The 26,991-nt window shown below is 44.1% G+C and overlaps 2 protein-coding genes across 3 annotated transcripts in view; one reads left to right on the top strand and one right to left on the bottom strand.

Moving 5' to 3' along the window:
* Positions 1-14,304, bottom strand: part of LOC118360172 (LHFPL tetraspan subfamily member 3 protein-like) — a 29,502-nt gene extending 15,198 nt beyond the window's left edge. For both annotated transcript variants that reach the window (XM_035739399.2, XM_035739400.2), the window contains exon 1: positions 13,223-14,304. In XM_035739399.2, the coding sequence (XP_035595292.1) occupies positions 13,223-13,628 (406 nt within the window). In that variant the 5' untranslated portion in view covers positions 13,629-14,304. The remainder of the gene's footprint in view (positions 1-13,222) is intronic.
* An 8,448-nt stretch (positions 14,305-22,752) lies between these two features.
* LOC118360171 (copine-9-like) overlaps positions 22,753-26,991 on the top strand; it is a 108,703-nt gene continuing 104,464 nt past the window's right edge. Inside the window, exon 1 of the mRNA XM_035739398.2 lies at positions 22,753-23,036. Coding sequence (XP_035595291.1) covers positions 22,957-23,036 — 80 coding nt within the window. The 5' untranslated portion in view covers positions 22,753-22,956. The remainder of the gene's footprint in view (positions 23,037-26,991) is intronic.

The raw sequence follows: 26,991 nt of genomic DNA, 5'->3' as shown, positions 1-26,991 counted from the left end.
CAATCAATGAGATGAGATTGGAGATGTTGGTTAGAGCTGCCTTGCCCTATAAAAAACACTCACAAAATGTGAGTTTGCTATTCACAAGAAGCATTGCCTGATGTGAATCATGCCTCGAAAAAAAGAGATCTCAGAAGACCTAAGATTAAGAATTGTTGACCTGCATAAAGCTGGAAAGGGTTACAAAAGTATCTCTAAAATCCTTGATGTTCATCAGTCCACAGTAAGACAAATTGTCTATAAATGGAGAAAATTCAGCACTGTTGCTACTCTCCCTAGTAGTGGCCGTCCTGCAAAGATGACTGCACGAGCACAGTGCAGAATGCTCAATGAGGTTAAGAAGAATCCTAGAGTGTCGGCTTAAGACTTAAAGAAATCTCTGGAACATGCTAACATCTCTGTTGACGAGTCTACGATATGTAAAACACTAAACAAGAAGGGTGTTCATGGGAGGACACCATGGACGAAGCCACATTGCTGCATGTCTGAAGTTTGCAAAAGTGCACCTGGATGTTCCACAGCGCTACTGGCAAAATATTCTGTGAACAGATGAAACTACAGTTGAGTTGTTTGTAAGGAACACACAACACTATGTGTGGAGAAAAAAAAGGCACAGCACACCAACATCAAAACCTTAACCCAACTGTAAAGTATGGTGGAGGGAGCATCATGGTTTGGGGCTGCTTTGCTGCCTCAGGGCCTGGACAGCTTGCTATCATCGACGGAAAAATGAATTCCCAAGTTTATCAAGACATTTTGCAGGAGAATGTCTTAATAAACGCCAGAGTCCTGACCTCAACCCGATTGAGATGCTGTAGCATGATCTCGAGAGCAGTTCACACCAGACATCCCAAGAATATCGCTGAACTGAAAATGTTTTGTAAAGAGGAATGGTCCAAAATTCCTCCTGAACATTGTGCAGGTCTGATCCTCAACTGCAGAAAATGTTTGGTTGAAGTTATTGCTGCCAAACGAGGGTCAACCAGTTAATAAATCCAAGGGTTCACATACTTTTCCCACCCTGCACAGTGAATGTTTACACGGTGTGTTCAATAAAGACATGAAAACGTATACTTGTTTGTGTGTTATTAGTAGACTGTGTTTGTCTATTGTTGTGACCTATATGAAGATCAGATCACATTTTATGACCAATTTATGCAGAAAGGGGTTCACATACTTTTTCTTTCCACTGTCTGTCTTTTTCCATTTTGGTCAGTAATGCTATCTATTCCTCTCTTGATGTGTTTGGGATGGAGTGTGTGATTGATTTCTCCTCCTTCTGTCTAACACAGTTGCAGGGCACCAGCGAAATGACAAAGAGGGGCTAAACTTATCGATTCCACCTGGGCTTTTCCGGTACTTGTTTAGAAAAACAAAACTTGTGTCTTGGGGGTGTTATTCTATGTGGGTGTGTTATGTTTGCTATTTCGTATACTGGCAGTAATGTCATTTGTCCCTCTTCAGTCACCATCCAGAACAGGCCACCACAAAGATGGTGGATAAACGAAGATGTCCCACTCAGGCTGTTTACCATTGGGGGAAAAAATGTCCAGTTCCGGTTTGCTTAACAGGGTTGCCCTCCCAGAAGAACCAATGCATTAGCAGCTGGGTCTGGTCTGCTTAGTTCATTGACTGTAAATTAACCAGAAAAATTGAGGGAGAGAGATGTCTCGCTTCTTCTTCCGTTTCTGGCTCCGTACTGAATGGCTTAGCAACCACGTGACCCAGCATGACAAACTTGAACATGGTTAGTCAGGGAATCCTGCTTCAAACGTACTGCATTTCCTGCTTTCTAGATGTAGCTACTGTATCTTTGATGAAGGTTGTGTTTGTGCTAACGTTAGGACACGAATGTGAGGATATTTCATTTGGAGAGAAAAAACCCAAGCCGCCCGTATATTAAAAAATGAATCTCGTTCCTTCAACGTGACATTTGCGACAAAGTCTTGCATATATTGTTGTCTAAAAAAGTCTGAGGCGCTTCATGCTAATGGTTAGTTCAGCTGTCTGTAAATAAATTAGGTTTCAGGTTGATTCTGGTGAGCGATTGGATAGTGTGTACTGCAGCACATCGGGTAGCTGTGATACGGATGATTTGATTACTGCCAGCCGTGATTAGAATGTGCCAGGCAGTGGTCCCGTGTGGGCAGGATTGAAATCAAAACCCAACCGTCATTAAGTTGTGATATCCTCAGGTCCACAAATCTCACAAAACTCTGTTAAAACTTTTGGGATGAATATTGATGCAACATAGGCCGTATTCAACCAGAGAAGTTGTTTTTGCGTTCAGTTGCACTTTAAAGGAGCATTCGCCAGAGAGTTCAGAGATCCTGTCATATAAACTCACTAAGAAAAACAGAGAAAATATGTGTATTCCTTTTCTGTCTCTCGTCATCCGACTTTCCTGTCCACGATGTAACTGCAGTAGGGATAATGAGAGAACAGTACAGTTTATGGTTTTGTATAGTACAACATATAACATTGAGCTCTCCTGACTGAAGAGGAGAACCATGATGGTACTCCCCATGAGGAAGGTCATGGGCACTGAGAGGAGCAGCTGGTACTCTTTGTCCTCTTCCCAGGGCCGGCCCGCTGTTGGCACCACGCTCTGCCAAAGCTCTATGCCACGTACCAGGATACAGCAGCTGATTAAACTATCATCTCCTCAGTGGTGAGAGCATTAGCCCCATAGCCAACACTATCAGGCCACTCACCTGTACACAGGGTAGCAGATGCAGCCTCATCGCAAGGCTATACCCTGTACCGAGTTGGAACTGATCCAGTAGCCTCTGGTAATGGGAAAGGGCCTCAATTGCAAATACATAAAGTGCCTTCAGATTCAACCACAAAGACTAGGGAGGTTTTCCAATGCCTCGCTAACTCAGTTGCCGGAGAGGAAGGAAACCGCTCAGGGATTTCACCATGAGGCCAATGGTGACTTTAAAACAGTTACAGAATTGAATGGATGTGATAGGAGAAAACTGATGATGGATATACAACATTGTAGTTATTCCACAATACAAACCCCTAATTGACAGAGTGAAAAGAAGGAAGCCAGTGGAGGATACATGCATCCTGTTAACAATAAGATACTAAAATAATACTGCAACAAATGTGGCAAAGCAATTTACTCTTTGTCCTGAATACAAAGTGTTATGTTTGGGTCAAATCCAATACAACACAATACTGTACCACTCCATATTTTCAAACATAGTGGTGGCTGCATCATGTTATGGGTATTCTTGTAATCGTTAAGGACTGGGGAGTTTGTCAGGATAAAAAATAAGCGGAAAGGAGCTAAGCACAGGCAAAATCCTAGAGGAAAACCTGGTTCAGTCTGCTTTCCACCAAACACTGGGAGATGAAGTCCCCTTTCAGTGGGAAAATAAACTAAAACACAAGGCCACATCAACACTGAAGTTGTTGACCAAGAAGACAGTGAATGTTCTTGTCTGGCCGACTTACTGTTTTGACTTAGCAAGACCTGAAAATGGTTGTCTAGCAATGATCAACAACCAATTTGACAGAGCTTGAAGAACTTTGAAAATAATAATGTGCAAATGTTGCTCAATCTAGGTGTGGAAAGCTTTAGAGACTTACCCAAGAAAGACTCACATCTGTAATTGCTGCAAAAGATGATTCTAACATGTATTGAATAAGGGGGTTGAATAGTTGTTATCTAATGTTTTATTTTTTTATATATATATATATATATATTTTTTTTTAGAGTGAGTTTTTTGTGTAGATTGTTGACAAAAACAATATAATTAAATCCATTTTAATCCTGCTTTATGTGATGAATACCAGCATGCATACCACCATGCATGTTTTTTCTAATTTCATAAAAGTGAGTGTCCTGTCATCCTAAGAGTATGGAAATATTAGTTCATGGATTCTCTGTTCCTCCATCTTGCTGATGGTTGAACATTCTTCACAAACAAACTGACTCTGCAGATCAGAAAGGAGAGTGGACAGATGAAGAAAACAACAATACAAACAGAAAAAACTGCTGATATTTTTTGCTCTCAGTCTGCTGACTGTTGAGGTATTCTGACTCCCACACGTTTGTGCATATCTCATGAGTCGTTCCACCTCAAAAAGCACACGGAAGAGGTTTTCGACACCCACCATCTCAGATTGTCTGAAAACGTTTCTGTAGTTAGACACAGATAAGATTAGTATCCCTGAAACATTATTTTGTTGAAAGTTTATTTGAACTTTGAGAAATCAAGCTTATTGATTGCACCCAAAATTGGCCATTTAAATTGATAGGATTCATATCATATCACCAATAGCTTTTGCTCATGATGAAAAGACATTGTATGGTCATCCATACAAGTCAAGCCAGTCCTCCATAAAAGCAATTCAGTTTGTCATTCTCTTAGCAACCGAATGCTTTAACCCAACTCTTCTCGAATAGTCCAACAAATGACAGCTCTCTGAGAGGGCTATCCCTATGATGCAATTATCATATTAAGACTTTTCCTACAAGACCAAAAAATGTGATGGAGAAATGGGCTAGTGACTAAAATGTTGTGAAGACCCAAATAAAACCATTACATAGCAGTCTTATGTTTTACCCTAAAATTATTAGAAAACATCTCCTATGTGTTGTTTGATGAGTGACAATTACCATTAAACCCAACCCAATACATTACCATTACAGTGCTTTCAGAAAGTATTCACACCCCTTGACTTTTTCCACATTTTGTTGTCTTATAGAAATGATTTAAATTGATTAAATTGAGCATTTGTTTTTGTCACTGGCCGCTGATACCCTATAACGTCAAAGCGAATGATGTTTTTCAATTATTTTTTTTTTACAAATGAATAAAAAATGAAAAGCTGAAATCTATTGAGTCAATAAGTATTCAAACCCTTTGTTATGGCAAGCCTAAATAAGTTCAGGAGTAGAAATGTGCTTAATAAGTCATAATAAGTTGTCTGGATTCACTCTGTGTGCAATAATAGTGTTGAACCTTTTCCTCCAGTGGGCTAAATCAGGCTCACACAGAGTGTTTCTTGGTAGTCTTAGTCACATCTACTTTGAAACAAAAGTATACACCTCACACACATGGTCATGTGCTTACAAATGTAAGACACCTGTACCATGTCAGATATAGAGTTGAAATGTATTGAAAGGTTGAGTTGAGACTGAAATATAACAAAACCTTTTCATATGGAAACACCAGATTTCCGGCAGGTTTATTTAAATAATTTGTATTAATTATGAAATGATTAAAAACATGAATAACATTCCACCCATGAGGCCACTAGAGGGCTATTTGGTCATTTGACTGCAGGATATGGCTACCTGTACCATACACAATTATCTGTAAGGTCCCTCAGACGAGCACTGCATTTCAAACACAGATTCAACCATAAAGACCAGGGAGGTTTTCCAATGCCTCGTAACGAAGGGCACCTATTGGTAGATGGGTAAAAAAAAGCAGACATTGAATATCTCTTTGAGCATGGTGAAGTTATTATTAACACTTTGAATTGTGTTGGTGGCTGCTATGGGTATGCTTGGAATCTTTAAGGACTCTGGAGTTTTTCAGGATAAAAAAAAATCACAGAATGGAGCTAAGCACAGGCAAAATCCTTCAGGAAAACCTGGTTTAGTTTGCTTTCCACCAAACACTGTGAGATGTGTTTAAGCAGGGCAATATCCTAAAACACCATCTCCACTGGAGTTGTTTACCAAGACGACAGTGAATGTTCCTGAGTGGCATAGTTACAGATTTTACTTCAATCAACTTGAAAGTCTATGTATGGCAAGACCTGAAAATGGTTGTCTAGTAATGATCAACAAACAATTTGACAGAGCTTGAAGAATTTTGAAATGAATAGTGGGCAAACGTTGTACAATCCAGGTGTGGAAAGCTCTTTGAGACTTACCCAGAAAGACTCACAGCTGCAATCGCTGCCAAAGTATTGACTCAGGGGTGTAAATAGTTACGTAAATGATATATGACCATGACTTTTGACCAGGTGATCGCATTTCATTTTCAGAATATCAGTGTTGACGGATCACCAAATGAACCTCGGCAAGACGGAGCTGCTTTCCTCCCGGGGAAGGACGTTTGATCATTCACGGTTGACAACTCCATTGTGTCCTCCTCCCAGAGCGCTAAGAATATCCTGGAAATTTTTTTTAACATCAAGGCGGTTTTCAGGTTCATGCTGTAACACAACAAAATGCCTCACACAGGAGCGGCGCAGGTCCTAATCCAGGCACTTGTCATCTCCCGTCTGGATTACTACTCGCTGTTGGCTGGGCTCCTTGCCTGTGCCATTAAACCCCTACAACTCATCCAGAACGCCGCAGCCCGTCTGGTGTTCAACCTTAGTTCTCTCACGTCACCCCGCTCCTCCGCTCTCTCCACTGGCTTCCAGTTATCGCATATACAAGACCATGGTGCTTAAATAAAACCTCAGTATATAAATATACCCAAACAAGGGCACTGCGTTCATCCACCTCTGGCCTGCTCGCCTCCCTACCACTGAGGAAGTACAGTTGGCCCAGTCAAAACTGTTTCATTGTGGAACAAACTCCCTAAAAGATCCCAGGAAGTCAATTTCCACCTTCCGGAGACACCTGAAACCCCACCTCTTTGAATACCTAGGATAGGATACAGTAATCCTTCTCACCCCCCTTAAAAGATTTAGATGCACTATTTGGCTGTTCCTTTGTCATAAGATAATGCACCATCTACCTGAGAGGTGTGGCTAAATGACTTAAATGTAAATGTAAATATATTTTAAATTTTCAAGAATTTGCAAAAATGTCTAAAAACATGTTTTCACTTTGTCATTATGAGGTATTGTAATATGGAAAACATTTTTTTTTATAATATTCAATAAAATAAAATGCCATTTCAGTTTTATCAAACGACTTACAGTCATGTGTGCATACATTCTACGTATGGGTGGTCCTGAAGTTTACCCTGTTACAAGCGCCATGCTCTACCAACTGAGCTACAGAAGGACCACAATTTTTATCAATTTTGAATTCAGGGATGACTGCGGGGATGTCCACCAGAACTATTGCCAGAGAATTTAATGTTAATTTCTCTACCATAAGCCGACTGCAAAGTCGTTTTAGGGAATTTGGCAGTACGTCCAACTGGCCTCACAACTGCAGACAATGTAAAACCATGCCAGCTCACGACCTCTACATCTAGCTTCTTCGCCTGAGGGATTGTCTGAGACCGGCCAACAGGACTGCTGATGAAACTGAGGAGTATGTCTGTCTGTAATTAAGCCCTTTTTGGGGGAAAAAACTCATTCTGATTGGCTGGGCATGGCTTCCAAGTGGATGGTTCTGGCTCCCAAGTGGGTGAGCCTATGCCCTCCCAGGCCCACCCACGGCTGTGCCCCTGCCTGTTGCGTTTATATTTTTGTTCAGTATACTTTCTGAAGGCATTGTATTTGGGATTTTTACCATTGAAGACCATAACATTTAAACCATTAGAACTCCTGTAGCCTATTGGTTTGCTTGACAAGGAATGGTCGAACTAATCCAAACCTTTATTGAAGGGAATAAACTACACACACTTGGGCCATTTCCCAGATACAGCTTAAGCCTTAGGCTGCCAACCCAACACTAGCAGATCTCTGTTGGTGTGTGGGCACACTCTTAGAAAAAAAGGTGCTATCTAGAACCTAAAAGGGTTCTTCGCTATCCCCATAAGATAATTCTTTGAAGAACCCTTTTGGGTTTCATGTCGGGTTCTACACGGAACCCAAAAAGGTTCTACCTGAAACCAAAAAGGGTTCTACTTTGAAACAAAAAGGGTTATCCTATGGGGAACGCCAAATAACCCTTTTGGAACTCTTTTTTTCTAAGAGTGCTGCTAGTTACACATATTGACTTCATTGAGCAGATTAGATTCAAGAGAAGGACAGTTTGTATGTGTTTGAATTGCTTTCATGGAGGACTGGCCTGTATTGAAAGGATGATCACACCATTTATTTCCATCCTGTCACGCCCTGGTCGAAGTATGTATGTTTGTCTTCATTTATTTGGTCAGGCCAGGGTGTGACATGGGTTTATTTTGTGGTGTGTTTTTGTATTGGGGTTTTTAGTAGGTATTGGGATTGTGGCTGAGTAGGGTTGTCTAGGAAAGTCTATGGTTGCCTTGAGGCGGTTCTTAATCAGAGGCAGGTGATTTTCGTTGTCTCTGATTGGGAACCATATTTAGGCAGCCATATTCTTTGAGTGTTTTGTGGGTGATTGTTCCTGTCTTTGTGTTTGCACCAGATAGGGCTGTTTCGGTTTTCATTTCATTATTTTTGTAGTTTCTGCATGTATAGTTTTTCCTTTATTAAAATATATCATGAATCATCATCACGCTGCATTTTGGTCCGATCCTTGTGCCACCTCTTCGTCAGAGGAGGAGATAGAAGAGAGCCGTTACAGAATCACCCACCACAACAGGACCAAGTGGCATTGTATTAGGCAACAGCAGCTGCAGGAGCAGCGCGACAAGAATTTCTGGACTTGGGAGGAAATCCTCGACGGGAGAGGACCCTGGGCTAAACCAGGGGAGTGTAGCTGCACCAAGGTGCAGTGAGAGAAGGACTGGACATGGGAGGACGAACTGGACGGTGAAGGACCCTGGGCTCAGCCTGGAGAATATCGCCGCCCCAAGGAAGAACTGGAGGCGGCGAAAGCGGAGAGGCGCTGGTATGAGGAGGCAGCACGGCGACGCGGTTGGAAGCCTGAGAGTCAGCCCCCAAAAAATATGGGGGGGACTCACAGGGAGTATGGCTATGCCAGGTAGGAGACCTGCGCAAACTCCCTGTGCTTACCGGGGGGCTAGAGAGACCGGGCAGGCACCGTGTTATGCTATGGAGTGCATGGTGTCTCCAGTGCGGGTGCATAGCCCGGTGCGGTACATACCAGCTCTTCGTATTGGCCGGGCTAGAGTGGGCATTGAGCCAGGTAAGGTTGGGCAGGCTCGGTGCTCAAGAGCTCCAGTGCGCCTGCACGGTCCGGTCTATCCAGAGCCACCTCCACACACCAGTCCTCCGGTGGCAGCTCCCCGCACCAGGATTCCTGTGCGTGTTCTAGGTCCAGTCCCACCAGTGCCAGCACCACGCATCAGGCCTACAGTGTGCCTCGCCTCTCCAGCGCTGCCGGAGTCTCCCGCCTGTTCAGCGCTGCCAGAGCCTTCCTCCTCTACAGCGCTGCCGGAGTCTCCCGCCTGTTCAGCCCTGCCAGAGCCTTCCTCCTCTACAGCGCTGCTGGAGTATCCTGCCTGTTTAGCGCAGCCAGAGCTGCCAGTCTGCATGGAGCAGCCTGAGCTGCCAGCCTGCATGGAGCAGCCTGAGCTGCCAGCCTGCATGGAGCAGCCTGAGCTGCCAGCCTGCATGGAGCAGCCTGAGCTGCCAGCCTGCATGGAGCAGCCTGAGCTGCCAGCCTGCATGGAGCAGCCTGAGCTGCCAGCCTGCATGGAGCAGCCTGAGCTGCCAGCCTGCATGGAGCAGCCTGAGCTGCCAGTCTGCATGGAGCAGCCTGAGCTGCCAGTCTGCATGGAGCAGCCTGAGCTGCCAGTCTGCATGGAGCAGCCAGAGCTGCCAGTCTGCATGGAGCAGCCAGAGCTGCCAGTCTGCATGGAGCAGCCAGAGCTGCCAGTCTGCATGGAGCAGCCAGAGCTGCCAGTCTGCATGGAGCAGCCAGAGCTGCAGTTGCATGGAGCAGCCAGAGCTGCAAGTTTGCATGGAGCAGCCAGAGCTGCCAGTCTGCATAGAGCTGCCAGTCTGCATGGAGCAGCCAGAGCTTCCAGTCTGCATGGAGCTGCAAGTTTGCATGGAGCAGCCAGAGCTGCCAGTCTGCATGGAGGAGCCAGAGCAGCTAGATCCGCCAGTCAGCCAGACTCTTCCAGATCAGTCAGCCAGACTCTTCCAGATCCGCCAGTCAGCCAGACTCTTCCAGATCCGCCAGTCAGCCAGACTCTTCCAGATCAGTCAGCCAGACTCTTCCAGATCCGCCAGTCAGCCAGACTCCTTCCAGATCCGCCAGCCAGCCAGGATCTGCCGAGCCAACTACCTGCCTGAGCTTCCTCTCAGTGCCGAGCTTCGTCTCAGTGCCGAGCTTCGTCTCAGTGCCGAGCTGCCCCTCAGTGCCTGAGCTGCCCCTCAGTCCAGTGGGGTTCTGGGTGAGGACTACTAGGCCATGGTCGGCGGCGAGGGTGGACTATCCTAGGACGTGAGGGGGAGGAATTAAGACATTGATGGAGTGGGGTCCACGTCCCGAGCCGGAGCCGCCACCATGGACAGACGCCCACCCGGACCCTCCCTATTGTTTTGATGTGCGTCCAGGAGTCCGCACCTGGGGGGGGGTTCTGTCAAGCCCTGGTCGAAGTATGTATGTTTGTCTTCTTTTATTTGGTCAGACCACAGTGTGACATGGGTTTATTTTGTGGTGTGTTTTTGTATTGGGGGTTTTTAGTAGGTATTGGGATTGTGGCTGAGTAGGGTTGTCTAGGAAAGTCTATGGTTGCCTTGAGGCGGTTCTTAATCAGAGGCAGGTGATTTTCGTTGTCTCTGATTGGGAACCATATTTAGGCAGGCATATTCTTTGAGTGTTTCGTGGGTGATTGTTCCTGTCTTTGTGTTTGTACCAGATAGGGCTGTTTTGGTTTTCATTATTTCATTTCATTATTTTTGTAGTTTCTGCATGTATAGTTTTTCCTTTATTAATATATCATGAATCATCATCACGCTGCATTTTGGTCCGATCCTTGATCCTTGTTCCACCTCTTCGTCAGAGGAGGAGATAGAAGAGAGCCGTTACATATCCAGAGCGAAAGCTATGGGTTTTCTACCCAAAGTTGCAAAGGGTTCCATTTAATACATGGATAAAGGCTGTGGCAGTAATAGCAGAACAGCAGCATTTAGTGGGCAAAACATGGTACTAATTCACTAAGAATACATGACATAGTATGAATAAACAATACTCCAAGCCACAGCTTCATATAACTTGTCAAACATAGAGAACTGATACTGTGTATACTGGCCATTGGGGTGGGCTTGGTGTGGAGTTGGGGCGTCCGCAGGTAGCTTTCGACCATTTATTTGGATTACTGAGATCTTAGTCATTGTTAAGATGTGATTTGGTCCAAATTGTCCATTATTCTTTAAAATATTCTTCAAACTTGCCATATTTGCAGATTTAAGTCAAAACTGTAACTAGGCCACTCAGGAACATTCAATGTCGTCACCCTGATCTGTTTCACCTGTCTTGTGCTTGTCTCCACCTCCCACCAGGTGTCTCCCATTTGTCCCCATTATCCCCTGTGTATTTATACCAGTGTTTTCTGTTTCCAGTTCGTCTTGTCTCATCAAGCCTACCATGTTTTTCTGTACACCTGTTTTTCTGGTCCCTGTTTTCCAGTCCTGCTGGTTCTGACCATTGCTGCCTGCCCTGACCCTGAGCCTGTCTGCCATACCATTCTGCCTTCCCTGACCTCGAGCCTGCCTGCCGTCCTGTACCCATCTGACTCTGACCCGGTTTACGAACTTCTGCCTGTCTTCAACCTGCCTCATGCCTGCCCCTTGCCTATTAATAAATATCAGAGACTCAGATCATCTGCCTCCTGTGTCTGCATATTGGTTTCATCCTGTGACGTTTTAGGTAATTGTGCAAATGTTTTACAGTATTACTTTAGTACCTTATTGCAAACAGGATCCATGTTTTGGAATATTTTTTATTATTTTTTTTAAAATTCTTTACAGGCTTCCTCCTTTTCAATCTGTAATTTATATTAGTTGATCCTTCCTCAGTTATGTCCTACCACAGCCATTAAACTCAGTAACTGTTTTAAAATCACCATTGGCCTCATGTTGAAATCGCTGAGCGGTTTCCTTCCTCCCCGGCAACTGACTTAGGAAGGGTGTATTGATACACCATCCAAAGTGTAATTAACTGCGCCATGCTCAAAGGGATATTCAATGTCTGTTTTTTTTGTTACCGCCCTACCAACAGGTGCTCTTTGCGAACCATTATAAAACATCCCTGGTCTTAGGATCATCCCTGGTGGATGAATCTGTGCTTGAAATCCATGTGTGGGGCACAGAGATGGGGTAGTAATTGAAAATCATGTTTAACACTTATTATTGAATCCATGCAACTTATTATGTGACTTGTTAAGCACATTTATACTCCTGAAGTTATTTAGGCTTGCCATAATAAAAGGGTTGAACACTTGACTTGAGACATTTCAGCTTTTCATTTTGAATTAATTTCTAAACATTTCTAAAAACAGAGACATTTTGACATTGTGGTATTGTGTGTAGATCAGTAACACAAAATCTAAATGTAATCCCTTTTCAATTCAGACTAAACACAACCAATGCAGAAAAGTCAAGGGGTGTGGAAACTTTCTGAAGGCACTGTATGAATCATATAAATTGAACTGTCCAAATTTGTCAGTTAAAATGGTCTTTCAACAAAATAATGTTGCTGGAATGCTTATCGTATATTGTTCTAACTACATTAAACCATTTCAAAACAATCTCAGATGGTGGGTGTCTTGCTGAAATTAAATGGAACGACCCGCATTGATTAATTTATAATCCACTCTGTGAGGTCCTTGAGGTATAGATCTGAGTGGGAGTGAGTGAATTAAGTTCCATAAATGACCTGTTTTCATTTCCCCCTACCCATTTCTTCTATTTATCAAGAGGGCAGCTCTCTATGTGGTCAGGTCATTGAATGCATCCACCCAACAGAAGGAGGCCTTTTGTAGTGTGTTGACTGTTTTTGAGACTGATTTGTTGAGCAAATGAATGCTTCTTCTGCAATCGCTAGAGCTCAATGTGGGTCAGTATGACAGCCTATAGGATATCTGTCTTCCTTCCACAGTTCCATGACTCATGACTGAGTGACAATGGAAAATGACATGAAGTCATCCAACTTCCACTCCCAGTAAGCCTGGAGAGTTTGGAATCTGTGTAGAAATGTGGAGTCAACATGATTTTGTAGCGAGGTGAATCTAACCTGCCTGTAGATATAACCCATCATCCTTAGCAATAGCAACAGCACAGGCAGCATGTTGCACTTTTTTTTGACAAGGTTGTTTGCATGTAACTTGTAACCAGTAGATCCATGTGTTTTCAATCGCCTGTGACAAACCAGTGAAAATCCTATACCCCAATATATTAATGTGCTGAAACAATATTGTGTAACTGAGTTTCCATTGGTTTTACGTACCACACAGGAGCTGCATCCAGGCACAAGTCTTGTAGACGGTAGCGGTGTTGCAGAAGAAGAAGAGCGCCATGCAGGCGATGCAGCCCAGAATCAGCACCATGGACAGAAACACGAAGACCGACGCCGCTTTGAAGGCGCCGGAGGGGATGGAGCTGAACTCGGCGAAGCTTCCCGTGCAGGTGAGCTCTCGGTTGTGAGGTCCTCTTCCAACGCACTGGTGAAACAAGCCGAAGTAACCCACCTGCGGCGTGCTCACACTGTCCCCGATCCAGTAGGGCTGAATGAAGACCACCACGTTGATGATGGCAAAGCATATGGTGAATATCGCCCAGAGTACCCCGATGGCGCGGGAGTTCCGCGTGTAGTTATCATGGTAAATCTTGACGGCTTCTTGTGAAGGCAACATGTTTTCCACTATACTGTAGCTTTCTTTTCGTTATTTGAATGACTCACTCAGTCTTTGCGCGTCTCCGTTTGCGAAAGCTGTGATTGTAAATTTGGTAGCAGTGTAGCTATTAATAAAGAAATCCTTCATATTAAAATACGTTGATTCATTATTATTATTATTGACTAGCCTTTATTTATTTATTTATTTTTGGCTACCATATCATTGTAGTTTCAACCTGCGAACCTACAAGCCTAAACATTGTTGAATAGATACATGTATGTATAATACTGGTAATTAATCATGTATCGTTCCTTAGAAAAGAGAAGTGGAGTCCGAAATAGGATATTTCACAGTAATACGGTTTTGCAATATCCTCAACCAATGCTATCTTAAAAATATGTCCTCCAGTATCCTCATCCAAGCCCACCAGAAATGATAAGCTGTTGCCTGGTGCCAGTGGTGGATCCCCCGTTTACGTGTAGCATCTGAGGCATCCGTGGAGGGCTTCTTTGAGCTAGAGATATCGGCGCACAGTCCCTAATTATAGAATTTATATCCAATTTTGAGAAAATGAAAACGTCAACTATGACCAGTCCGAGCTCGCGAAACCGACCTCCTCCGCCGCCACTCCATTATTGGGATTTTCCCTATTTGTCTCGCGCCCTCTTCCTGCCTCTCCCCTAGTCGTCCTGTCTCTCCGTGGATCTCTCGCGCGCTCTCAGAAGACGCTGAGCACTGTTGATTGCGGCGCGTTCACGTACCGCGCAATAACCAACAGAGATTTGCATGAAAAATGGTATTCTCCCCTCCTTATTATTTTACTACAATTATAACGATTGTTTGTATGCCGATTTAGGTTAACCATTTTGATTAGACATAGGCCTACCCACAGAAGACAGAATGTTTATTTTCTAAAGATGATCCCACTAAAGATGATCCTATCAACTGGTCAATATCAACTGTCTATCAGCAAGTAATATGGGAATTGATTGAATTTAATGTTGTTTTAATCTTGTTGGTGATTGAATAGTCGTTTTCTCTCAAATCGATTACTCGCTAACGAAAATTAATCTGGCACTGACATTTTCATAAATATCTAGGTCAAGAGATCATGCCCACACACAGGGGTTGATAAGAGAATCACACAATAATTTGAATCTCTGTGTTAGGAAAAGTCGAGAATGTCTTTTTAAAATGTAACTAGGCAAGTCAGTTAAGAACAAATTCTTATTTTCTATGACAGCCTAGGAACAGTGGGTTAACTGCCTTGTTTAGGAGCAGAACGAAAGCTTTTTACCTTGTCAGCTCAGGTATTCAATCTTGCAACCTTACGGTTACTAGTCCAACACTCTAACCACTAGGCTACCTGCCTCCACAAAAAAATTGGTTAGAGGCTCCCCCTTCTGAGACAGCACACACACGGTTTATTAAAAAACAAACAGGACACAGCCAATGGAGTTCCACTGCACCGCACACACACACACACACACACACACACACACACACACACACACACACACACACACACACACACACACACACACACACACACACACACACACACACACACACACACACACACACACACACACACACACACACACACACACACACACACACACACACAGGCTTTGCTAGCCAGTGTGAGAGAGGCCTGCAGCACAGCAGTTGATTTAAGGACAGGACACATAGAGTGGTGGGATGCATTCATCCTTCACAGAGGTTGTTACTACTTTTGTGCATAGCATGCACTGAGAGATCCGACTGCAACACCCACTTGTGTTTCTGTGCCACTGTGCACCATGCAACATTTAACATCATCTAATATGAGATATTGTCTGTATATATATGTTTTTTGTTTTTGGTACATTTGTGTGTGCTGTGCTCAGGTTTTTGTCTTGAGTGTCAGTGTTATTATGTATGTGTATGTTTATCCTTGAGTTATCTGTGAACTATATTTGTGTGTGTCTTTACGTTTGTCTGTGGCTACTCTGGGGTCTCAAAAACGTTCTCGAGCTAGCTACATTGAAACAAGTTCCCTCAGTGTGAATTCACACTAGTCTTGACATACGCTGCCATCTGCTGGATATACAACGAATTGCAAGAATATTGTGTCACAGAGATACAAAAAAGAGATGCTTGTGTTTTATAAAACCAGGGGGCAGTATTTCATAACATCTATTTCCGTAAATGTCCTGTAACAATTGGTTTAATCTCGACAACAAGAACCGAATCTGCAGCTTGACTTTGTTAAGGCTGTGATCAGAGTCTGCAATTTGTCTGGTATATTTCCTTTGATTGTTCATGACTGAACTGCTTGATGGAAGAAAGAGTTAGCACAACAAAAGCAAGGGCATGTTGTCTTTATGCCGATAGAGGTATTGAACCGTTAGATAACGTCCAATCTCGATTTATTTGCTGTACAAATGGATCTGTTTGATGGAGCTGTAGAATCTTTCCTCATACCACTTCTGACCTTAGGCTCTGAAACATTATTACTTCCAAGAAACCAGACATCAGAATATTGCTTACTCTAAGGCAGCATTCAGGCAGCGTTTGTTGCCATCCTAATAATGTATCATACATTGCTCAATTTCCTCAAAATCACAGTCAAGTTTCTGTAGTTCAGACAACAGAAGGCATGGTGAGTCATTGTTATCCATGTCTTTTGATTATGCCAGTCCAGATGCTGTGTGAGAGGATAGTGATGTTGGCGATGCCGAATCTGAAGTGTCAGAGGTAGGCACTCTATCAGACGTGTTGTCTTGTTGCCTTATTCCCATGCAGTCCCCTCCAACTCTTATGTGCCCTAGAACTGGTGCCTGATTTCAGAAACAACCCACAGTAAGAGCTGAGATCATCTAGACACTTGCGCAATCTGAATTCCTCCCCAGAGATTGTAGATATATATATATATAAAGCACCCAACAGAACCCAGTGCAGCCAATATAACTTTGTACATTACTTCATTAACTCTGATTCACAAGCTCCACTCTCCTAACTTAGTCCTGCTCATTACACTCTTCATGCCTGATTGCACTTTACCTTGTTTTGTGTGTGTGTCTGTGTGTCTGTGCCTCATTATCTACCCTGTGGAGATTGTAGTGGAGTGCCCTATTTTGAGCATCCAAACTGGCCTAAACGGTACTAGAAATTAAGCTGTATTAAAGCCCTAAAACATCTGTGGGTGTCACGGAAGTCTAGGAGTGGTGGGTGTAGAGTCAGGCGCAGAGAGCAATACTTCCAATGGATGCGTTTATTTCACTTGGTCTAGCCAACAATCAGGCAATGACCATAAATCAGGTATGTCTCCAAAAACCAGGAAACAAATTACGCAGGAGAAAAACAACTTCACCACTGACAGTAGGAATGAGCCCGTACAAAAGCAAGCGGGCCACCAACAGATGACAACAATCAAGACGAAACCAACAGAAAAGAAAAATGGATCGGTGGCGGCTAGTAGCGCCGCCCGAACAGGGAGAGGAGCCACCTTCGGTGGAAGTCAAGGCCGTTGTGAAACGGGGAGGGGCTGTATGGGAGGTGTACCTCTGCCCTCTAGGCAGGTGTCTAGGAGCCTTACTCTGAGCACACACCGAACAGGAGGAGACAATAAATCTCACGTCCTTAGCTAAAGTGGGCCACCAGTACCTCCCCGTAAGACCACGCACCGTCCTCTCAATTCCCGGATGACCCGAGGAGGGTAGCGTGTGGGCCCACCGGATCAATTTGTCACGAACACCAAGCGGCGCGTACTTCCGGCCCGCTGGACACTATGGTGGCGTGGGTTCTAGCCGTGACGCCCGCTCGATGTCCGCGTACACCTCCCATACCACCGGTGCCAGCAGACATGAGGCCGGAAGTATGGGAGTAGGATCGATGGGCCGCTCCTCCGTATCATAGAGATGGGACAGTGCGTCGGCCTTATTGTTAGGGGAACCTGGTCTATAAGAGATGGTGAAATGAAATCTGGTGAAAAACATGGCCCACCTTGCCTGGCGAGGATTCAGTCTCCTCGCTGCCCAGATGTACTCCAGATTACGGTGGTCAGTCCAGATGAGAAAAGGGTGTTAAGCCCCCTCAAGCCAATGTCTCTACACCTTCAGAGCTTTTACCGCAGCCAGCAACTCCCGGTCCCCTCACGTCAAAGTTTCGCTCCGGGGCGACGCTTCGGTGGCGTGCCCGAGCTCAGTGACAGCACGGTGGCGTGCCCGAGCGCAGTGACAGCACGGCTCCAACCCCAGCCTCGAACACGTCCACCTCCACCATGAATGCCAAAGAGGGGTCCAGATGAGCCAATACGGGAGCATCGGTAAACCGCGCCTTCAGACAACTAAAAGCTCTGTTCGCCTCCGCTGACCACCACAAACGCCCCACCTGCCCCCTTCAGCAGTGAGGTAATGGGAGCAGCCACCTGGCCAAAACCCCGGATAAACCTCCGGTAGTAATTGGAAAACCCTAAGAACCGCTGCACCTCCTTTACCGTCGGTCAATTACGCACGGCCTCAACACGGTCACACTCCATCACCACCCCAGATGTGGAAATGCGATACCCCAGGAAAGAGGCGGCTTGTTTGGAGAACACACATTTCTCAGCCTTGACGTACAGGTCATGCTCCAACAGTCGCCCAAGTACCCTGCGCACCAGAGACACTCGCACGGCGCGTTTGGTGGAATAAATCAGAATGTCATCGATATAAACGACCACATCCTGCCCGTGCAGGTCCCCGAGAATCTTGTCTACAAAGGATTGAAAGACGGCTGGAGCATTCTTCAACCCATACGGCATGACAAGGTACTCAGACTGGTCAGATGTGGTACTAAACGCGCTCTTCCACTCATCCCTCTCCCGGATACGCACCAAGTTATACGTGCTCCTGAGATCCAGTTTTGTGAAAAAGTGTGTTCCGTGAAATGATTCCACCGCTGTAGCGATGAGAGTTAGCGGATAACTAAACCCCACTGTGATGGAATTTAGACCTCTATAATCAATGCACTGACGCAGACCTCCCTCCTTCTTCTTCACAAAAAATTAATTTGAGGAGACGGGTGACGTGGAGGGCCGAATGTACCACTGTCCCAGAGATTCAGCGGGTACACGTGACTCCTGGGAAGTGCTACGTTTACCTGGAGGTTTATCGCACAATCCCCTCGTCGATGAGGTGGTAATTGGGTCGCCCTCTTTTTTACAGAAAGTGATAGCCAAATCGGCATATTCTGAGGGAATGCGCACTGTGGAAACCTGTTGTGGACTCTCCATCGTTGTTGCACCGATGAAAACTCCTATACACCTACCTGAACACTCCTCTGACCACCCCTTTAGAGCCCCCGTTTCCATGAAATCCTGGGATTGTGAATAGCCAACCAGGGAATTCCCAGCACCACTGGAAACACAGGAGAATCAATGAGGAAGAGACAAATCCGCTCCTTATGACCCCCCTGCGTTACCATGTCTAGTGGAACCGTGACCTCCCTGACCAGCCCTGACCCTAACGGTCTAGGGAGTGCGCGGGGAAGGGTTGGCCTATCTGCACCAACGGAATCCCTAACCTATGGGCGAACCCGTGGTCCATAAAACTTCCAGCTGCACCTGAATCGACTAGCGCCTTATTTTGGGAAGAGGGGAAAAACTCAGGAAAAGAGATTAGTACAAACATATGACCAACAGGGAGCTCTGGGTGAGTCTGGTGCTGACTCACCCGGGGTGTCCGAGCAGTGCTCTGCCTGCCCTCTTGACTCCCAGACGAGCTCCTCCAGCACCGGTCGGCAGTGTGCCCTCTCCGACCCCAACTGGTGCTGGAGGAGGCCTCCTAACTCCATGGGTGTTGGAGCGGGAGTGCTGGGGGGTGGAACAAACAGAACCCTCTCTGGACGCCCGCGAGCAGCTAGCTCAATCCAGCCGGATTGACATGTCGATTAGTTTGTGTAGTGTGAGGGTGGTGTCCCGACAAGCTAGCTCCCTGCGGACGTCCTCCTGGAGGCTACAACAGTAGTGGTCCATCAGGGCCCTGTCGTTCCACCCCGCTCCAGCGGCCAGGGTCACCCGCCGCTCGACCCTCCGGTGGGTGGTCGAATACAGCCCGGGTGAACTCAGGGGAATGGTCCATCGCTGAGTCTGGACCCTCCCAGACAGTGTTGGCCCACTCCAGGGCTCTGCCCGTCAGGCAGGAGACGAGGACGCTCACACTCTCCTCTCCCAAGGAAGTCGGGCGAACGGTAGCCAGGTAAAGCTCTAGCTGGAGCAAGAACCCCTTGCACCCGGCAGCCGTTCCATCGTACGCCCTCTGGGGCGCGAGCCGAAGAGCGCTGGGTCAAGACACCGCCGGAGAAGTTGGTAGTGCAGGCTGAAGAGGAGCTGAAGACGAAGTAGGGAAGCCGCTCCTCTCCCATCTCTCCATCATTTGATCCATCGCCGTCCCAATCCGGTGTAGGATGGCTGTGTGATGGAGGACATGCTCTTCCATGGATGGGAGGGGGGGTGCAGCTGCTCCTGCTTACTCCATGTTCTGGTGCTGGCTTCTGTCACGGAATTCTAGGAGTGGTGGGTGTAGAGTCAGGCGCAGAGAGCAATACTTCCAATGGATGCGTTTATTTCGCTTGGTCTAGCCAACAATCAGGTAATGACCATAAATCAGGTATGTCTCTAAAAACCAGGAAATAACATACAACAAATTACACAGGAGAAAAACAACTTCACCACTGACAGTAGGAATAAGCCCGCACAAAAGCAGGCGGGCACTGGAAATTTAAATAGACCATTGATGAACTAAAATAAGCAACAGGTGAAAACAATCAAGACAAAAGCAACAGAAAAGTAAAAGGGATCGGTGGCAGCTAGTAGACCGGTGACGACGACCGCTGAGTGTCAGAACAGGGAGAGGAGCCATCTTCGGTGGAAGTCGTGACAGTGGGTTATTGTTTGGGCACAGTTTTGTGATATAATGTGATGACTAGTAGCTGTAATGTGTTCCAGGCTATCCTCTGAGCTGACAACTGCCCATGTTGCCATTATGATATCATTTGACCTCAGCAAAACTTGTGTGGTTGCATTGTACGAGTGCACAGGACGAAGAGGACAATAAGGACCAGGGATAGTCTTTCTCCCTGCTGTCTCGATAGGGGATTAGGCTTCTTTGGAACATTGTTTACTTCCTCTATCAGGGTTAGGAACTAGCTGGTGCATTGGGCATCTCAAGGGTATAAAGACACTGCACGTCCTTTGTTTGCAGGTATAATGACAGTAACTTTCAGCCATGCATTTTCTCTTCCCTGGCTAGCCCCTGGTCTGTGACAAGAAAACTAAACAGGAATTCACCCTGAGGGCAATGAAGTATTCCAGCAGATGGATGCAGCCAGTGAGGCCAAAGCAGAGTTTATCATTCTTTCACCCAGAAGATATAGAGGCTCCCCAAAAAGAGAGGAGTGGAAAATGGGCAGATAATTATACCCTCTTCCTCTGTTACTACCTCTCTCTCTCTCTCAATTATTTTTTTCCTGCGTGAAGAATTTCAATTTCTGCCTGATCAGCTGCCAAATTGAGTGTGCCTCCAGAACAATAGACATAGCCAGCAGGTATAAATAACATTTATCCATCATCATTTGTTCTACTCGGCGACTGGAGCAAAGATACCATCACATTCATTGTCAGTTAGAGCTGAAGTGGACTAAGGATGAGGGAGTCTATTACGCTTAATGGATCAATACAACAATTGGTCCTCTTGTATGTGTAAGTCATTAAATGGTCCGGGTGTTTCAGAGGTTTAGCTTCGGTCTTTTTTTATCTCTGGCTGTTTCTGTTTTAGTAAGGTCTAATTGATTATTTCTGTCTGATTGTTTGTAGCAGTGAAAGGCAAGTGATTCATCTCAACAATCCTGCTCCATACATCTCTCTGTAAATGATTAAGTGAAACTAAATTGTAGTTGTGTACCTTGTTGGAACTCTTTTACCTGGAAAATAAATAACTCATAAAGGGAAACATATTTCCTCTAATGATGGATGTGATTACTTTTCTTCCCCTCATACAGTGCTTCTGGAAACCTTAATCTTCCTCCTCAAACCCTTCCCTCTGGGTTCCCTTGGAGCAAACGGTGTGATAAGAACCAAAACACACACAACCGAGCCTTCTCTCTACCAGCCATCCTCTCTCAGGTCAAGTTCCATCCCCTCCTTGCATCAGTTGATGTATCATAATGCAAACCAAGTCACGTAGGGTGGCTTTCTTACCAGATTATAAAAACAACCTACAGGGAGGTTTCTGGATTCAATGAAACCTGTCTTACAGAGCAATGTTTCTATTTGTTTATGAAAGGCTTTGGTGTGAGCAGAAAATATGTGATCCATAACTTTGATTTACCTCTGAGACGAGGCTGACTGTGAGACTTTGCTCCTGAATTTAGTTTATTTGAATTTTCTTCATTAAATCTTAGCCATAAACATACCTAAGTTTCAGTATTCTTTAGATTGATCAATCACAGACAAAGTTTTTTGTGACCAATCTGCCTCAACAGTACTGCATTCTGTGAAAAGTACAAGTAGGCCTACAAAATGGCTCCCGAGTGGCGCAGCGGTCTAAGGCACTGCATCTCAGCACTAGAGCTGTCACTACAGACCCTGGTTCAATCCTGGTGTGTAGCACAACCGGCCATGATTGGGAGTCCCATAGGGTGTCGCCCAATTGGCCCAGCGTTGTCCGGGTTAGGGTTTGGCTCGGGTAGGCCGTCATTGTAAATAAAAATGTGTTCTTAACTGGTTTACCTAGTTAAATAAAGGTTACATTTAAAAATATAGTTTAAAAAGAGGTGATTGGAAGAGAAACAACAATCCATTATAACAAATACAAATATTTCAACAAATAAAGCACAAGGTCTGCATTACGAGGTGGATTTGTTGCATAATTGCAGGATACAATGTATGTATCCTGTATATTTGTGTCAAGCAAGCCAAGAATAATAAAAAAAAATGTAAAAAGATAAAACAAACAAATGGATTGAAGGTTATCAGAGAAAGAAACAAATAGTATAATCCTTGCAACAACAAAAAATCCTTCTGCAAAAGTGTATCCCGTGCTTCTTACACCACCTGTCGAAAGCACTGGAAAATAGAAGTTGGTTGGAATCCCTCTGTACTGAGACGCTCGCGCTTCAGTTCTCCTGTAGGCTATACTGTGAAGGATGAATTGCTTTCCTCTCCAATGCAATGTATTTTACTCTAGGACTCGCTTCTTTCCAAAACTCAATGAAGACGGATATGGCTCTACAACTAACATGTGGTTTGATTTAAGTTTTTAATGGTCGAGAATATACTTGAGATATTTCACCAAAAGAGCTTGAAACGTGCACATTTAAAGAGATGATGGCATCAATATCGGAGTTCGATCCGCTGAACAACATCGTTCCTGCAACTAAAATTGAAGTAACCGTGTCATGCAGGTAAGGTCATGAATGTATGATACAATGTTAAATGGCGTGATTAGATCTTCTATAAGTGAAAGATATTGCATTGAAAGTATGCAGATGGGACCCTTATGTGTGCTAATATAATATTTCAATTATTTAAAGCACATGTTCTGTATTCATATGAAATTAGTGTGCACGCCAAGTTAAATATGTATCTTAATTTAGGCAACATTCGTATTGTTTTAGAATACCAAGCATAGAGTAGAATTATGATAAAAACATTGTTTCACCTCACGCATGGAATTCTCATTCACCTCCTTCCTGATACACCTTCAAAGGTGCGCCGAGACGCGCCTGACCGCAGTGCATCAGCCGGGTGTAGTCAACAGTGCTAATGCATCATTTTCAGGGCACTGAGACTGGATAGTGTTGTGGTATGGCTAGCGATTAATTAATCACCTCTCAAGCAGGTGTAGCCTATGTAGAACCATACCTACAATAGACCTTGGCTACCTGTGAACAAACCATTACATGTGTGGAGTATACAGTATTCCCACATTGTCCACGTAATTGTCTTCATGAAAACTTTTGTCACATATCTTTCTCGTAATATAGTACTTCATAGAAAGCAGACTCCTTTGCCTCTATGCAGAGCCCTCAGTATCAAATGTGCCTGTTGTTGCCCCCTCGACATCCTTTTCACGGTCAAATGTTTTATCCCGTCAGTTGCCAGTGAGCACTGTAAGCTTTTTATATTCATACAATGGCAGGCCCTAACCCCCCCCCCCCAAAGTCCAAAACAAACATTCAGCTGTTAGTTAGGCAAGTACATTTTGTGGTTGGAATTGCAGTATGCATATAATTTGAGAATTTAGACGTGAGCTAGCAAATTTTGACAGATTGGTTTCATCTAGACAAACAAAATACGGTTGCTTAGCAACCGGATAGCAACGAGTTCTATGGAGGAAAAAAAGTGAGTAATTGCTGATAACATTCATGCTGAGGGCTGGGCCTGTATACAGTACAGGACAGTATGCTAAAGCTCAGGAACAAATGGAATAACTGTTTTTTTGGGGAGAAAATATTGACATTTTCTACATTTTCTGCTGTCTGCGTCACAGCCATTCCAGTGTTTTCCATAGAAGTATGTGATTGTTTTCAGACGCATGTTATTTCCAGGAAAGGTCATCAGATAATCGCACGGAGACACTGTGAACTGTGATTCATCAACCACAGATACAATGTGTTGTAGCTTAACCTACGTACGGTATGTACCGTAACCTACAATGCTACTGTACAAAACCAACAGCACTTATAGAGGTTTCACAAGGGATCTGCAATATGACTAAATAATGTGACTTTATAAGGGTCTCTAATAACACTTTAACAGGTGAAATGTGTGTTCATTAACTTTCAACTAAGGCTACATACAAAAATAAAAAAAGAGGTAGCAGGTAAGTATTCTGTATTGGCCCTATAAGCTGTTCAAGGGTCCCTGAGCTCCAGAGGATGTTGGTGGGAGGAGGTATAGGTAGATGGGCTCATTGTAACGGCTGGAATGGAACGGTATTGAAAAACATCAAACATATGGGAACCACGTTTGACTCCACTCCATTCCAGCCGTTACAATGAGCCTGTCCTCCCACTAGCCTCCACTTACATTCCTCATATCTGATACTGACATAGTATGACATTCTAACTGTTTGAACTTAATTTGTCAACTCATTGTGACGTGGAATCTACGTGGAAAATACGTTGGATTTAAAAAAAAAAGTCATCAACATAAACTGTTGTTTTGAGGGTGAAAACCACAAGATTGTGTCATTATTGTAACCAATGTTCAACATAGACAAACCTTGTATGACAAACTGTGCATTTGGAAAGTATTCAGACCCCTTCTTTTTTTCCCACATTTTGTTACGTTACAGCCTTATTCTAAAATGGATTAAATCAAATAAAAAGTCATCATCAATCTACACACAATATCCCATAATTACAAAGCAAAAAAAGTTTTACCTTTTTTTGCAAATGTATTACAATTAAAAACCAGAAAACCCTCATTTACATAAGTATTCAGACCCTTTGCTATGAGACACGAAATTGAGCTCAGGTTCATCCTGTTTCCATTGATCATCTTTGAGATGTTTCTACAACTTGATTGGAGTTAACCTGTGGTAAATTCAACTGATCGGACATGATTTGGAAAGGCACACCTGTCTATATAAGGTCCCACAGTTGACAGTGTATGTCAAAGCAAAAACCAAGCCATGAGGTCGAAGGAATTGTCTGTAGAGCTCCGAGACAGGATTGTGTCGAGGCACAGATCTGAGGAAGGGTACCAAAAATGTTTTGCCGCATTGAAGGTCCCAAGAACATAGTGGCCTCCATCATTCTTAAATGGAAGAAGTTTGGAACCATCAAGACTCTTCCTAGAGCTGGCCGCCCTGCCAAACTGAGCAATCGGGGGAGAGGGGCCTTGGTCTGGGAGGTGACCAAGAGCCCAATGTGAGGATGGGAGAACCTTCCAGAAGGACAACCATCTATGCAGCACTTCATCAATCAGGCCTTTATGGTAGAGTGGCCAGACAGAAGCCATTCCTCAATAAAAGGCACATGACAGGCCACTTGGAGTTTGCCAAAAGGCCCCTAAAGGACTCTCAGACCATGAGAAACCAGATTCTCTGGTCTGATGAAACCAATATTGAACTCTTTGGCCTGAATGCCAAGTGTCATGTCTGGAGGAAACCTGGCACCATCCCTACAGTGAAGCATGGTGCTGGCAGCATCATGCTGTGGGTATGTTTTTCAGCGGCAGTGAATGGGAGACTAGTCAGGATTGAGGGAAAGATAAATGGAGAAAAGTACAGAGAGATCCTTGATGAAAAGAGTGCTCAGGACCTCAGACTGGGGTGAATGTTCGCCTTCCAACAGGACAACGACCCTAACGCAGAAGTGGCTTGGGACTTGAACCCGATCAAACATCTCTGGAGAGACCTGACATTGGCTGTGCAGCGACACTCTCCATCCAATCTGACAGAGCTTGAGAGGATCTGCAGAGAAAAATGTGAGAAACTCCCCAAATACAGGTGTGCCAAGCTTGTAGTGTCATACTCAAGAAGACTCAAGGCTGTAGTCCCTGCCAAAGGTGCTTCAACAAAATACTGAATAAAAGGTCTGAATACTTATGTAAATTTGATATCAGGTACTTATTTTTTATAAATCTGATCAAATAAATAAAAACGTGTTTTTGCTTTGTCATTCTGGGATAATGTGTGTAGATTGATAAGGGAGAAAAATATTTAATCCATTTCAGAATAAGGCTGTAATGTAACAAAATGTGGAAAAGTCAAGAGGTCTGAATATTTTCCGAATGCACTGTATGTTGAATTTGTACCTTTCAAACAACATCAGATCTTTAACGTTATATCCACTATCAGAAAAAAAACAATAGGCTGGCAGGACCTCCGACTGGAGAGTTGATCTACAACTATTAATTTGTTCTCTCATCACTTAATTTAATAACCAAGCCCAGCCCTGTTTAGCTTTTATATTTGTCATTGACTATTACCAATGGGCTATCAGGAAAATGATTATTGAAAAATCTTGTATTAACTAAATACTGTATATTCACTGTTGCTATTGAAGTCATTCCAAAGGGTAGGTTTAACAGAGCAAATGAAATGTAACCATACTTTATGATTCATATATCATCAATGAGACTATTTAGGCCTGTATAGTATTTGTAACAGTTATTGTTTCAATTTAACCCAGGGTTCAACTAAAAATAGACAATACATACAGTGGGGGGAAAAAAGTATTTAGTCAGCCACCAATTGTGCAAGTTCTCCCACTTAAAAAGATGAGAGAGGCCTGTAATTTTCATCATAGGTACACTTCAACTATGACAGACAAAATGAGAAAAAAAAATCCAGAAAATCACATTGTAGGATTTTTAATGAATTTATTTGCAAATTATGGTGGAAAATAA

Source organism: Oncorhynchus keta, chromosome 27 (assembly GCF_023373465.1).
Source record: "Oncorhynchus keta strain PuntledgeMale-10-30-2019 chromosome 27, Oket_V2, whole genome shotgun sequence".
Lineage (NCBI taxonomy): Eukaryota > Metazoa > Chordata > Actinopteri > Salmoniformes > Salmonidae > Oncorhynchus > Oncorhynchus keta.
This window is presented reverse-complemented; position numbering and strand designations above follow the sequence as displayed.